Consider the following 15327-nt stretch of genomic DNA (forward strand, 5'->3'; position numbering starts at 1 on the left):
GAGGTCACAGCAAAATATGGCACCGTGGCAGTGCTCCCTCACCCAGCCCTGAATAATGAAAGAATTGAACAGAATTTGCCATTGTTGGAAAAGAGCCAGCACACACAGAGCTGCCTGGTGAGCCAGCCCCGACCCTTAGCAGCAATGACCTGCTCAGTGTGGGACTGTGCCATAGACATGAGATGAGCTTCCTTGTGCATAAGTGAGGCTCTCAGCACAGAAAATGCTTGGGGTTCGCTGCACTGGGTGGCAAAGCCCTTCCATTACCCCCATTGCAGTGCTGACTGGAAATTACTTGGCTTACTCCTGTAAGCCAACAAGTCTGTGTCGTGCTGCTCTGCTGTACCTGTGGTTACAGTTGCCTAATTACCAGGATGAAAGTTGTTCTTCCACCAGGACTGTGAAGGATGCCTGGCTTCTCCTCAGTCTTTGTTTGCCCTAAGAAAGCAGTGGAGGAAGAGAGGTTTGTGCTTTCTTACCAGTCCTGTGCTTAGGTCCTCCCGAGAGCTTATTTTCACAACTAAAATGGATTTAATAGAAATTTTCTTCTCTTCTATCACACCGTCTTCATGCCCAGTGCCTAGCTGCACTGTGTTTTCTGAAGAAACAGACTTAGAAGGTATTTTATTGATACTTGGTCTTCTGAGCTGTAGGCAGCTTTTGGAACATGGTGCATTAGGCACAAAGGCACCTTTGCCCTTTAAATAAAATGACCTTCTGTCTCTGAATACTTCCACACAGCATTTATCTAGAGATCAAGGTAAATTTTTACCTGAGACACTGCCTCTGAAGCAACTGCTTCTGAAAAAATAAAAAAGAGCTCTAGATTTTTTTTTAATCATTCCCCACTGTCTGAAAGTGGATGGCACCAGTGGGTTACAGGCACCTGTGTAATGACAAACTGAAGAGTCTACATCCGTATGTGTTTTATTCCTTAGAGTCTGGGTGACCTGATTGCAAAACACCCTTTTTCAGAGAGAAGAGATGCTAACCTTATCATCCTGGCTTTTTTTATAGTTAAGGTTGCATCTGAAACAATTGCCAAGGTGCTTTCTTTACTGCTGTTCTTAATTAGGAAGTGTCACCAAAATAAATTGGGTTCAGTTTTGCTGTATCAGTATCATTTATTATGGAGAGCATGGTGAGCTGAAATATCTGTAGATGGCTAACAACATCATGAAGTTATTTTGTATTTTCTCAGTTAGGAGATGGTGGGATACACTGATGGGTAGGCTTGATTCAGAATCAGACTAGGATTAGCTTATATTTTTCAGCTAAGAATAGTGTGGGAATTTTCAAAATTTTAAAGAAAGGGGTGAAATACTTAATATTTATTGCACTTATAGAACAAATTACTTCCAGAGAAACATCCAGTGTTTAGGAATGATTCAGTCTTGATGAATTACCCTGCCATACACAGTGGTATAGCTAAAGGACACTTCCAGCTGGCTTCATTTTTGTGTGACCAGTGTGACATATTCCCAAGAGACCAAAGCACTTTCTAAGGAGAGAATACATTGTCCTGGTTTCATCAACAGTTCTTTCTTGGGTACACTGTGACATTCTTTCTTGTGGGGTGTGTTTTGTCACCGTGCTGTATGGGAGATGTGAGCGTAATAAATCCAGTGGAAATAAACAGTGTTTTCCCCCTTGTGAATATGTGATCTACAATTTATTTATCCACCCAGACTTAGACTAATAGCATGTCAAATGCTGCCTGTTTGTCTTCCTGTTGATATATTTCTATCAGCAGTGTCTTCTGTATTATGGATAGGAAAAATATTAGCAGATTTATAAAACAATGGTTTAACGAGACCAGTTCTTTGATGTAAGATAGATGGACTCCACTAGGGAAGATAATAAGAGATTAGGTGGAGGGGAGGAGTTTTTTGTCTACTGTGAAATTGTTCACATTAGGCTGGAAGAAGAGTAAATGGAGACTGACTGACTCCACCAGAAGGTCAGACACTGACCTGTCTGCTGGGCCAGAGCTTGCTGATGTACCCCTGTAACTGTATAGAGAACTGAGATCTCTTTCTCTTGCACCTTGGCATGCCCTGAATCATGGTGGAAAGAATCGGGCTTGGTATCACAAAAATGCCTAGTGACAGCAAACAAGTCAGAGATAGCTGCAGGTAAGAGGCACAAGTATTTTGATAGGGAAAAAGATGCTAAAAGACTCTAAATGCACCATCTTGCCATACCTATCAAATCTGTTTAATCTATACTTTTCATGGTCTGATGCTGAGTTCACCTTCTTGCTTCTGAAAAAAATAATTAGTGGGAGTGTTAAAACAAAGGATGTCAAATTTGACTACAGGGTTTGGAACACCATGAGCACCCATGGGTAATTCAGGAGTCAGAATTCTTGTTTCTATGTGTTTGTTGTGTTTCTCTTGTTTTCTATGTGTTTCTTTGTTCTAGTGTTTCTATGTCTGCTATACCAGTGCCCTCCTGTGCAACTTTGGCAGGGTAGTTGCTTTCCTTTTGCTTTGTCTGTTTATAAACTGTTAAATATCCAGGAAAGGTAGAAACTCTTATGCGCTTTATACAATACTTACTTCAATGGCTGTTTCTCCTGCTAAAGCTACAAAGTCCATTTTAATAAAATGAATTACAATGGAGAGTTTTTTCAAAAACTTCTCCTAGTACTTGTTGCCCAAAGGGCTGGTTCTCTTTGGTCCACTAAATATCTTTTCTACTAAAAGAGAAATTTGCACTATATAAAGTGTAGACTTTTCCCTTAAATTTGGTAATACCAAAGGTAGAAAGAATAGCTCCTGCCTGTGTTTATTTCAAAGGTTGTTTTAGGTTTAGTGCAGCTTTGAGTTAATAATAGTTCAAACCTGAACTCAAACCACTTAGGTGAAAATGGCACTGTTTCTATCCCCACTGTGTATATTGACAATATACTTTTCTGCTTACAAGAGATGGGCTGTTAAAGACTTGATTAAATAACATTATGGAGTTCGGCATGCTTTCATTCGAAAGGCCAGTGGGCAAAATGTAAACATTTCAAATGATTTCTGCTTTGAATGGCTGCAGTAGTTCATGGCTGGTTATCTCCTGTTTCAAAGACTTCCGGCATTGAGGAAAACAGCTTTTCTAAAAGCTGCTGGCAGTTCTGGTATGACTCCTTCTAGTCTCCTACACTTTTTCCTGTTCATTTCTTTTTTACATTTTAAGAAAACACTTTGAATTTTCCTGCAATCTTTGATATCAGGAGATATGAGCAGAAACACAGACTTGCGTATCTAATTGTGCACTTGGCCTTATCTTTGTCTGCAAGGCTGATGTTTACCTTTGAAAAGGAAATTATTCTTTTTGAAGAACTATAGCCTCTAAGCTTTCATCATGTCTCTCTAATCTGTAGTGCTTTGCTTCTAGTGCACTGTCAAATGCTTAGTGAAGTTTTAGGAAGATAATGTCCTTAACAAAAGGGAAATAAAGAGTTTTGTAAAATAAGAAAGCTGTTTTTAACAATAATTTGAGCTGATCAAAATGTTATTGATAAACGGGTCTTTTAAATTCTGTAAGGATAAAACTAAGATACTGCAATAGGCAGGAATGAGCAGCTGTAGGAAGAGAGAAAGTGGGGGGCAGTTCTTTAGATTGGAGATAGCTCTATAGTGGGCAATGCTGAGTTCTAAAAAAGCCAAACTTAACACTGTGTGTGTATGAACAGGAACATTGACTGCAAACTACAGAAAGAAAGTCTTCTAGTCTACTGAGGAATGGTAGATCTGGAGCTGAAGCTGAGAGCTTCTCTCTCTGGAGAACCTAAATGAAAATAATCAGTAGTCTAGAAAGTGCAACCTGTGAAAAAAAAAAGAAAGAGGTTTTGCTTTTTTGCTTAAGAGAGGCAGGCTGGGAGAGGCAAGAGTGAAACAGGCGTGATGATAAGATCTGGATACAGGTATGTGCAGATATAAATAGTTACCCAGCAGAGAAATAGAAATTAATGAATTCTCCTTGAGTAAGGCAAACACATCATTTCAGCTGCAAAAAGTATTCAGGCTAGACCAAAAGAAAAACTTTTCTAACAGCAGAAATTATTGAGCAATGGATTAGATGGGGAAGGCTGTGCAGTGTTCCTCTGTGGAGGCCTTTAATGGCAGGTCTAATCTAGTGAATGCTCACTCCTTCAAATGAATGTTCTTACCTATGCCCAGTATAGAACAAAGCAATGCATGTGCAGCTGTAGCTTTAGAGATGAGCCTTGCTTGAACCTCATTTTACATCCAAAAGAAGATTTTCAACTGATAATTTTCTGGAATAAAACTTCTAATAAAGGTTAACTGATGAAAAAAGGAAATACTGTTTTATAATCAGCATGGTAAAGGACGTAATACCATGAAAACCTAGAATAACCATGATGTGAGAATAGAGGAGGGGCATATATTTACTTTCAAACTGTTGCAGCAGAAAGGGGCTTAAAAAGTAGTGCCTAGCTAAGGTAATGAAGTATTTTCTATTATAACATTGTCATGTGTCTCTGAAGTCTCATCAGTCAAGCTGTGGTTGTTACAGAGCATCTTAAACTAAGAGGATGGCACAATAAATAAAATTTCATCAGTTGTGATGTCGTGTTTCTTGATGACCGTGATGCTGTTCTCACCATGGTTACAATAACTAGCCATGGAAAGTTTTTCCATGAAAATCCTGTTTTCTCATTATTAGTATTGTTTTCTGCTTTTAATAAGTACAAAGTATCTGGTTGATACCTACAGGATTAAGCATACACTGAAGTGCTTAGCAGAAGCTGGATCCTTAAATGACCCTTCTGTATTTCCTTTGTCATGGCACTAAACCTGCTGTGCTTCTTGAACTTTATCTGAGTAAGTGCTGCATACTGTATTTATATCAGACACATTTTATTGTTTGCATTTTGGCTTTATGAAATGTCAGAATCAATCTTATACTAATGAAATGTTCAAATTTCATCTCAGCTATGAACAGAGCTGCTAATCCTATAAGATGTTTACTTTCTGCCTCTCTGGCTATGTATAGTAACAGAGAGTCTGCCAACTTAAGCACTGCTGACAAACGTCTCCCTACTGGTAGTCAGTCTAACAAATGTTATTTCATTGAGTAAAGATTTAAAATTAATTAATTCAATGTCATTAAAATCCCTTGTAACCTTTGACAAGTTTGCTCTTACTGCAGGCCAGTAAAAGTAGTTACCTGAAACTGCATGTGCCCCTGAATCCCACCGAATTTGGTAATTTTTATTTTTTAATCTTCCCATTTAACTTTAATCATTGTGGAATGTAACTTTTAATGGTAGTAGCTATTTTTAGGTGGAAATGTGGAGGGAGAAAGTGGAGAGAAAGGTAGGTTGTTTCAAGAGATGCAAAACAGAAGGGAAAAAGGTAAGCCAAAGGGCACTGACCATAGTCCAGTCTTCCAGCAAATCACACAGAGTGTAGCTACCAACCTCCCAAGCCTTTCTTTAGAATTTCTTCTATGGCATTCTCAAAGTGAGAGCAGTGTAACTCTCAGCATGAAATCTCAGGCTGCATTCCTTGTTGAAGGCTGCGGTCAAACAGTTCCCAGCATTGTCCAGAGTGTGGGTGTGTTTGTGTATGTAGGGTCATTTTTTACATTTCATTTCTAAGCTTCAGGCCCCTATTTTCCACATCCATGGGCTCTAAGTAGATCTTGGCACCTATGCAAACACCACCAGAAGCCTGCTCAGGCAGAATGGAGTATTTATTTGCACTGGCATGGTGCCTGAGGAATTACCCAGGAATAGGGCCCTGGTGGGATGACCACCATAGAAGAAAGGTCTTGACAAATGTTTCTCAGACTTCTGATGCCCAGGGAATACTTTGTTTTAGATGGGAATTGCAAGGGAGGTGGCAGATGTGGCCAGGCAGCCCTCACCCTGTGCAGCTCTTCTATGAATGGTCATTAGAGCTGTCAGACAACACAACCCTTGGCTGGATGCCTGGGGCTCTTAGTCCTGCTGGGTTCTTGAGAAGGGATGAACAGGCAGATAGAGCACACAACTGTCATGCAAAATTTCCCCTGCAAACCATTTAGGAATCACTGAACTTTGCCTCCCCTGCATCCCCCATGCCATGGAGTAAGCTGATGAGGAAGAGGATGTAACACTCACAGGAACATTGTGGGAACATGATTTGGCACCTCACTTGTTCCGATGCAGATGAGCACAAGAGTTGAGGAGCAGCAGTCATGCCATGGTTTGGTGACTCTGACTGGTGCTGCACAGCTATTGACTGTGAGGAGAGCCATTTTCAGATGCTTTCCATCAAAGTGTTACTGCTCCTTATAGTTCTGCTGATGGACAGCAACCAGCCAGGAATTAAGTGATTTTGGCAGTTCAGGACCAGATCTTATAGAAGTATAACCTGACATGAAACCTGGATGTGTCATCTCTGTTTCCACTTACTTAGGCAGTGACACTGATGAGCAAAGGAAGTTTAACTAGTTTTAATTTTCTTGGATTGAAAGATCTTTGTCTCAGAAATAAACCTCTGGTGTGGCCAGTGGAGACCCTGTTGATTCACCTTCCTTACAGTATCTGTGTCTTCCTTGTTCCAGGGTGAACAAAGAAGGTTCACTTTTCTAGGTGACCCAACATTGCCTTTCATGTGTTCAGGAAAGGAGCCTAGGTTAAAAAAAAGTAAATGAGATTTATTCATAGTGTATATAGTTATCAAACTTCATGAATAGCAGCATCCCAATGGGCCTGTATTCTTGTGAGTAAGTCGTGTTTTCCTCTTGTAATAGACTTGTCCATGTCTGATTCTTACCCTTGTTAAGATTGCTGGAGTTTCTGCATATTTTAAAGTGTCTTATTTTTGTATCCATGAAGGATTTATCATCAAATCCATGTCAGAGAAAGAGAAGTGCTGATTAAATAAATGATGTTTCCTAGGGTGACATGGGACCAAATATACCTTTATGCTGTGCAGGACTTGCAGTGATCCTTAAGCAGCCTGTAGACTTACGAACTCACACCTCAGGAAGTCTCAGGCAGAAAGGTGTCATTCCTCAATGTCTGATTGAGAGCCATTTTCTGTTCAGTATTTTTAACCTTCTCCTTCTGTTTAGTTCCTGCTCTGCCACTTAATGTAATGCCTGTTTATTGCAGACTGCTTTTAGTTTGGTCCTTTTAAAAGCTCCCTGAGGCACAGTGATGCCTAGAAATTAATGTATTCCTTTCCCGCACATCCAGCAGATGTGTGTCTATTGAGTTAGTGTCTCTAGTGTTTAGCTAATTTCTCCTCAGACCATGCCTGAATCACTGCTACATACCAAACCCATTTGTGGCCTTTCCTCTAACTACTGGGATAGGTAGATTTATATACATAGTATTTTTAGCTTCAGAGGGATTGTGTGACTTGCAGATTTTTATAAAATCACTGAAGGTGATGAGCCTATTGGGCAGCACAGCTCCTGGTGCTGAACGTGGCTGGATTCAGCAGGAGTGTGTCTAAGGCAGCCTTTGCATCCCAAGACCCTGAAGTGGTTTCCTTTGTCATCTTTGCCCACCCATCTTTTTTCTTACTCATTGGGATAGACGTCATCTTTGAAAAGATTAGTGCTGGTTGAAAAGCTGAGACTTTGCTTAAAAAAAGCATCCTTCCTAAGAATTAACATGTATTCCAGTTAACTGTACAGTAACTCCTGTTTCTCCTTCTCTACTTGGGAGAAAATACTCTCCTGATGTTCACAATACACAAAGCCATGATTGTTACATCTCAGCTGTGGCTGAGGTCACTCATTTTATATGTAAATGGTGCTGTCTTATTTTCCATCCAAAAATGGAGGTCTCTCTCCATGAATTTTAAGACCTTCGTATCATATTCCCTCTTGTTGAGGCAGCCACCAGAAGTAACTCTTTGGAGGAGCATTGGTCCTGTCCTATTGTTCCAGCCCTACCATAAAGCAAAGTGCCATCATACAAAGAACTGAAAATGCCAACTTCAGGTGGCATTGAGTTTACCAAGGTAAGACATCTTAAGCACGATTTCCTGGAAACCTCCCCCCAGCCCCTTATGGTAGACAAAGTACCCTTCTACCCTTCCCACTCTACTAAAAAGACACAGCTGTTCAAGTAAAGTCTTTTAAAAAATACAGATTTATTTTAAGCACATGAAACATCAGGAGAGGCACAATTATAAACAGAGAAAGGTAAAACATGGCAATGAGCTTGTGGCCAGACTGCAAGAAGTAACTTAGAGGCAGAGGTTACCATTTCACATATGAAAATCTGCTGCAAGTTGGTTACTATTGGTAGTAGACAGTCTAGGCTTTGCTCATCTAAGTTTTAACTTGAAAATATCATCTCATTTCATCCTTTCCAAGTTTTTATTGAGAAGTATTTGCCTAAGTATCTACGTATTTTAAATACGGCAGAAAGTGCATTTAGAGGAAGGATGCAAAAAGGTAAAGGCCCAATTTCCAGGGCACCAGAGAGGACTGAGGCAAAACATACTCAAATCATTGACTAGACAGAGCTTGGTTTTGAACCAAACCCCAAGAACACACTGAGTAACGGCACAGTAATGCAAACATGGTTTCTAGGAGACAACTTTAGAGTAGATACTAAGTACTAGAACTATGGCTTGACAGCATATTTGCCTTTTGAGCTTTGCACAGCAAGGTCACATTCCTCTGTTGATAATTGCGAGAATAAAAAATACGTTGAAGTTTGAAATGCTCCTCCCAATGTGATCCTAAACAGTTGTTACTGTAAACAACATTGTATTTATTTTGAAATAGTCCATTAATTCTTGGGTCTTACTGTCTGCATTCTCCTCTAGACCGTAAGCTGCTATCTTGGAATTCCAATTAGCTTTTGTTGTTAGAAGTGCAGCCATTTCCATCTGTCACCAGCCCTTAGGCCTAAAGTGGTGTCTGTTAACATCAGTGAACCAGCATGTCTTGTTCAGAAGCTTAGGCTTTCTGGTTCATAAGTAGTTAAGGGAAATCTAAGGACAGCCAAAAATCATTATCTTCAACTCTCAGCTTCCTGTAACTCATTTGTGTTTCTGTAACTCAGAAACTTGAGAATGGCTAAGTGATACTGCAAATTAAAACACTGGCATAGTTTTTTCCCCTTAGTTTATGGTGGGGATGTAGAGGAATTGAGCAGCACCAAAAATTCCACTTGTTTTTAGACAAGTGGATTCCTTAGTCTCCATTCTGAGAGGTCACTGCAGTGCTGGAGCCTCGTACCCCTCTTAGCATACCTGTTACTTTTGTGGAATCATGAACTTGGAAGACACTGAACAACGTTCCCAGTACTGTGATACTGACATTAAGGACTGAACAGTGGTTTTCCCCTTACAATCAAACAGCAATAACTCCTCCTGACATGAAAGTATAAAAAAAGGAACTTTTTAAAAATTGTAACTTCCATCTGTATTTTACATCAGTTGTGCTTATGAACAGCTAGGGAAAAAATCCTGTAGAATTCAAGAGCTGAATTATTTAACTCTTCTCAATCATCCTTTTTGTCAGAGGTACTTGAGCTATCCTCTTCATTGCCTTCAGGACAGACTTTATTTCTTGCAAGTGGTGTTAATTCTGAGACTAGGGCTGTACTCCTAACTGGGCTGTGTTTGCCTGTGAGTGGCTCAGTGTCATTCTCCTCAAACATACCTAACTGGTGTCTCTGTAGATCTATGTACGTAGTAAACAACGTGGCATATTCTGGGTGCTTGAGTGCGAAGTTCTTGAACTCCTCTGAAAAACATTAAAAAACACAGATGCTATAGTGCAGCAACAGAATCAAAGAAAATTTCAGTGCCTGCTTCTTTTACTGAAGCTGATCTCCAGGTAGTTCCCTCTAAAAAAACCCAGGAGTATCAGACAAAGTATCTAGGTTTGTGCTTGAACAGTTCTCCCCAGATACAAGGTATGAGAACTATCAGGGAATTTCAGGGAATTAAAAAAAGAAACCTCCTGTCAATATGACTATCAGAGTATTGTTGACAAAACAAAAGGACATAACTTACCATAGGAAAGCTTTCCAGTTTCATCTGCATCTATTTCTTTAAAGAGCAAGGAAACATCAAGCTCAGGCAGCCCCAGTGCTGACTGAATAATAGAAGCAAACTCATCTTCTGTTATAATGTCATCCTCATCCATGTCAAAGAGCTGGAAGAGACAGAATGTGTAGAAGTCCTTTGGCATCATTTTGCCTATGAACCCTCTGTGCACATTAGCCACTCACAGTGGCTTTCTAGCATTCAGGAGCTCTGTGAACAATGCCTGGGATTTCAAGAGCCTGGCTGCATCTCAGCTGCTTCATCTTGCAAAACATTTTGGGCATTTTCCCTGGAATAAGACTAAGCAGACACTTAGCAGAGCAATGTCCATGCTGTAGTTGGGAATAGAACATTCTGCCAAAACAAACAAACCTCACAGTGTTGGTTCAGTGGTCAAAATAATACAAAACTGATAAAACATAAACAAAGATGTATGTATATTGTCCTCATGAGCTATGCTAAGGGTCCACTGGATTCAGCCAGTCTATACTGGAACATCTTAAGATATTAGTCTCCATTTTCATTAGGTTATGGTACATCTGTTCTCAGATTAAACTTGCTATCATAGTTTATGTTCTGACATAATATATCTAAATTTTAGTGTATGTGATTGGTCACCCACTAAGGAATTATTGTAATTAACAAGGAATTTTGGTTCCTGGAATGCAGGCAGTTGATGTACACTGATCATCCCATCATTCCCAGTGCAGTGACAGTAAACATCTGCTATGAACTGCCCCTGGAGAAATACAAAGGATGGATGGCTGTAATTCTTAAGTACTTGCTACAAGCAAACTCTGCCATTGTGGAGGAAAAGACATTTAGTGGCACAGAAAACAAGTAGCAAAAGGAACCCATAGTTTCATTTTAGACTGAAACAGGCTTTTACCAGCTTAACCAGTTGTTTTGTGCTGAAACTGGAAATTAAAACAAATTACTGATTTTATAATCAGCACACCTGTTAAGATACTGAAGAGTATAGTTTAGGAAACAACACAATGGAACAGCAACAACAGCTGCTAGGCTTGCTTCTTCATAGGAATCTGTACTGATAAAACATCCCTAAAAAAACCACAAATCACCTTGAACAGCTCTAGTGCTTATATGAAAAGAAGCCAGTGGATATAATGGATTGCCACAAAATCTCTGGTACTTCCCAAGTATACATCAGTACTAAGAAGCACCCAGCTCATGAAAAACATGAGCGGGAGCGCAATATATTGCTCAACAGAGTTCGTAAAACAGATTAATGGCTGAAACAACTGGATCTGTGTCAATGAGCTACTAAAAAAAGAGCCAAGGATTCACCACATGGGCATCCCTGGTCATGTACTGCCTGCATGTACCTGAGATGGAAAAGCAGCTACTGCTTGTACGACTGGACACCACAGGAGAAGCCAGGAGTTCTTAGATGCAGCCCAATTTTGAATGTGCCAGTCCTGAATAGCCCTTGATTTTTTTTCCCCCCTCCTCTTTGTTAAGAACAATGACTCTAGTGAGGCTTGACCCACAAGAGGATATTACTCCATCTATTGTGACACTGAAGAATCACAGCAGAAAAAAACCTCAGGCAAAAATCCTGCAAGTGCTCCTGAATCATTTTTGGAGTTAGCCTGCCAAGTTACATATTCATTAGTGCCTTCAGATGGCTTTTGAAACTCTTTTCTATGATGCCTGCAATTCTTCCCCTCCCTTTCACACTCTAAATGTCAATTGGTTTAAGAGAATTACTCACATTTGCATAACAGATTGAAGCTATAAACTTATGATTTGAAAGCTAACAGACTTACAGTCAGTCTTGATTTGTCAGGTTTGTAGATTTACACTAAATTGAACTTACCTTAAATGCCATCCGAATAGTCTCCTCTGTGTTGGCTGGATTACAAAGAATAGACAAACCAATTACATACTCTCTGAAGTCGATGGTGCCATCTCCATTCTGTAACCCAAACATGCATGGCAGTAGTTACAGTTAATACTGCAAATCACTTTAAAAGCTATTCTGTAAATCAAACACAACATGCACTAAGACAGTTTACAATACTAGAGGTTTTTGTTCTTCTTGGAAAAAACCTAACAGCTCACTAAATAGGTAAGGCTGGAGTAGCAATATACATGTTTTTAATAGCTACAAACTGGATATCGATTTATATTTTATGAACAAACAAATTACAAACAAAGATTTAAAACAACTTAAAAGTTTTTCTTTAGTACAAGGACTTCAGGAAGGCTCTAGGAATAACTGGAATCCACGTTTGGGTTAACTGTAGGACTGCATGCAGCACTGGCACTTGCTGAAGTTCAGAGACCAATGCAACAGCCCAGAATCAACAGGCCAAGAGTGAGGCTGTTGCTTTGAGTTTGAACCTTCAGCAATAAAATATATGTCAGTGAAAGGACAACCAAATCTACTTGGTTTATCTTAAGCTTTTCTTTGAAGCCTTTGCACTGCCCCACATGCTATTTGGGAGCCAATGCACTGTCCTACCTTTTAAGCCAGAAAGGCAGGGAATTCATTGGAACAGCCTCTGTAATAATTCCAGTTTTGATCTGAACATTTCAATGTGTTAACTACAAAGCTACATCAACAAAACATTTGAAGCTTGCTTTGATGGGATTTGTGATTAATTCTGTGTAAGCTACATTATATTTGCAGATAGGGAGAATGGCAGATGCCTGATGAAATCTATGCTTATGTCAGTAGTGTTTCTGTCACCGCACTGGAAGTTTCTTGAGTGCTTTGGGAAACATCTGTCTGGGAAAAAGTCACCTGCAAATCTTAGGTGGTGGGACACAGAGCAGTTAATGATGCATAACAGAGATGACTAGTTGTTCATTGTTTTGAGTATTCACAATAAGGGCATTCATCAAAAATGTTTTAAAAGCAAACTGAAGTGTAAAGCAGAGTTCCCTTTGTGGATAATGTGTTGTGCATTTCAAGAAGAAAAACATTTTCTTAAAAAGTGGAGTCCCTACATCTGAGAAGAGCACAAAACTTTTTCAGGCAAGTGAGAGAGGGTTGATCTCCTGGGTAAATCTGCAGCAAAGAGCCAGACCAGGATTCTATTTCTGGCTCTCCTACCAACTTCTAATGCCCACTTGAGCATACCAACCTTAACCTTTCTGCTCTTGGTTTTCTGCTGCTGAACACTGCAATATGCCAGGGGAGAATACTAAGGCTGCTCTGTAGAGCACTTTGAAAATTTTGGGTGCTATGAAACAGGGATTTTAGTAATTGAATTTAGATTTTGAGATAGTTCTTGATTAAAAAAATATGTGTAGTAATGTAACAAAATCAGTATTACTAACTTGTCATCATCAAGCTATACATTCCACAGGATTTCAAACTTCTAAGATAGAATTTTATTCAGCCTTCAAAACCAAGGCAGGACTCTTTTGCATAGACAACTGCTATTTTCTTTCTGTTGATGGTCTAACCAATCTTTTTTGAAGACATGCAACCTCTGAACATTTTGTACTTCAGAAACTTGTGAATTTCAGGGAAACTTTTGAGCAAAGATATGAAAAAGATATGAACTTTCAAGTTACTTTCATGTGTGTCTAAGGGTTATAACTTTTGACAGTTTTTTAATCATTGAAAAGGACAACGTTGCCCAATACATGTAATTTTATTTACAAATCTGTGCTCTTGTGGTGCAGAGTTTGACTTTAAGTATTTTATCTGCATTGTAGTTCTCAGAGATAATAGATCTAACTTTGAAGTGCAACATTACAAACATAAAGTCTTAAAACAACTGAAGCAAGAGTGTAGATAATAATTGTTCAAAGTTCCATAGAATATTATTTTTGGACAGTTTTTTACACTGTATTCTTAGCAAAGGATTGTTTGATGTGATTAGAATATTTCAAAAATTTAGTTTTAAAGTTAAGAATACGTATCACAGGAAAAGAATTGGGAAGTAAACTTTAAAATAATTTATTAAAAACAACTTCTGAAAGAAGTTAACACAGCTGTGGCTGCACATGGAAATTAGAAGAAAAAAGACAAAATAAGGGTCATATTACTTTCACTAAAGTGCTAAAACTCAGTAATCCAAACTGAGTGCAGTCTGATAGACAGAACTTCAGCCATTTTAGTAGGAAATACAGTTACTATGCTTGCAAGATCATGTTGTGACTAGTTCTACTAAACTCTAGGACGCTGGCTGACTTCCAAATGCTCTGGCATTCTGGTTAAGGAGAAATGATGGGGTTGCTGCCTGGAAAAAGAGATGGAAGTTAAACTGAAAATGTAGTAAAACCTTCAGTGCTTGTGTAACACTACAGCAAAAAACATTTGCATTTGTCTTTCTACACACATCTAACTGTGTTTGCAGCCTATGTACCCAAGAACATTTTAAGGAAGCGACGTGTGAGCTGAGCTCCAGTTCTCTAAATGGCAAAGTAGAACATCAGAATTTGGGTATTTGTAGTTATGCTACACAAACCAATCAAAACATAATGTAACCTTAACAACTCTTGTTTTCTTTAAGGAAGCCAGCTCTCTGCTACTATTTTCACTATAGCATGCTATGGTAACTGGGGTTTTGTTGTTGGTTTTTTTATATAATACAGTAAATCTGACTTTGGAAAACAAGAAAGCTGCATTGTCATGAGCATTCTCCATTTAGATTTGCACAGGAACTGCAAGCCAGATGCAGTATAAAGTATTACTTCATCAATCCTTTTGAGGAGGTATCTCACTTTACCTCGTGCTCACTTTTCTATTACTCAGAGCCCAAGTGGCACTATGTGGCACAAAGGATAACTCTGTGCTTTTCCACACAGAAGAATTGGGAGAAGGATGAATGCTGTTCGGAAGGAACTGACCTCTCTGATCTGGGACAATATGAATATTTTTCTGTTACCCAGCTTGCTGTTAAACAAAGTACAGGAGGAAATAAGTCTGGGCAAAATTTTTAAGTTAGTTTCAAGTAAAAGGTTTCTGCAAGTATACCAGGGAGGATATCTCATCAATTTGGAAAACACTATTTACCAAGTGTAAGGGCAAGATTTAGAAAACAAAGCTATGGAAATCTACAGACCAAACCAAACCACAGCACCCCATTAACATGCAGATGGCCTTCAGGTATTGTGTGGTATTTCTCAATGAGTCACTGCTGTGTCCCTGGGTGGACTCTCACATCTGGAGACTGCCTCTAGTGCCAGGCTGCATATTTAACTCATCTTTTCACATTCCAGCCAGCTCGAACACACCCGAGACAATTTTCATTTAAAGCAGCAGAGCCTTGCCAAGAAATCTGCCTTGTTCAAGAGCTGTTTTGATCAACTTTTTTTAAAA

General features: G+C 39.2%; 1 protein-coding gene across 1 annotated transcript in view; it reads right to left on the reverse strand.

Annotated features, from left to right (window-relative positions):
• Positions 1-8091: 8091 nt before the first annotated feature.
• The window catches only part of LPCAT2 (lysophosphatidylcholine acyltransferase 2), a 29966-nt gene continuing 22730 nt past the window's right edge, over positions 8092-15327 (reverse strand). Inside the window, exons 12-14 of the mRNA XM_042027489.1 lie at positions 11866-11964; positions 9993-10134; positions 8092-9720 (exon numbers count right to left, since the gene is read on the reverse strand). Of these exons, the coding sequence (XP_041883423.1) occupies positions 9476-9720; positions 9993-10134; positions 11866-11964 (486 nt within the window). The 3' untranslated portion in view covers positions 8092-9475. The remainder of the gene's footprint in view (positions 9721-9992; positions 10135-11865; positions 11965-15327) is intronic.

This window comes from Corvus kubaryi, unplaced genomic scaffold, assembly GCF_017639235.1.
Source record: "Corvus kubaryi isolate FWS band 111438036 unplaced genomic scaffold, C.kubaryi_AGA036_p1.0 37300, whole genome shotgun sequence".
NCBI classification, from domain to species: domain Eukaryota; kingdom Metazoa; phylum Chordata; class Aves; order Passeriformes; family Corvidae; genus Corvus; species Corvus kubaryi.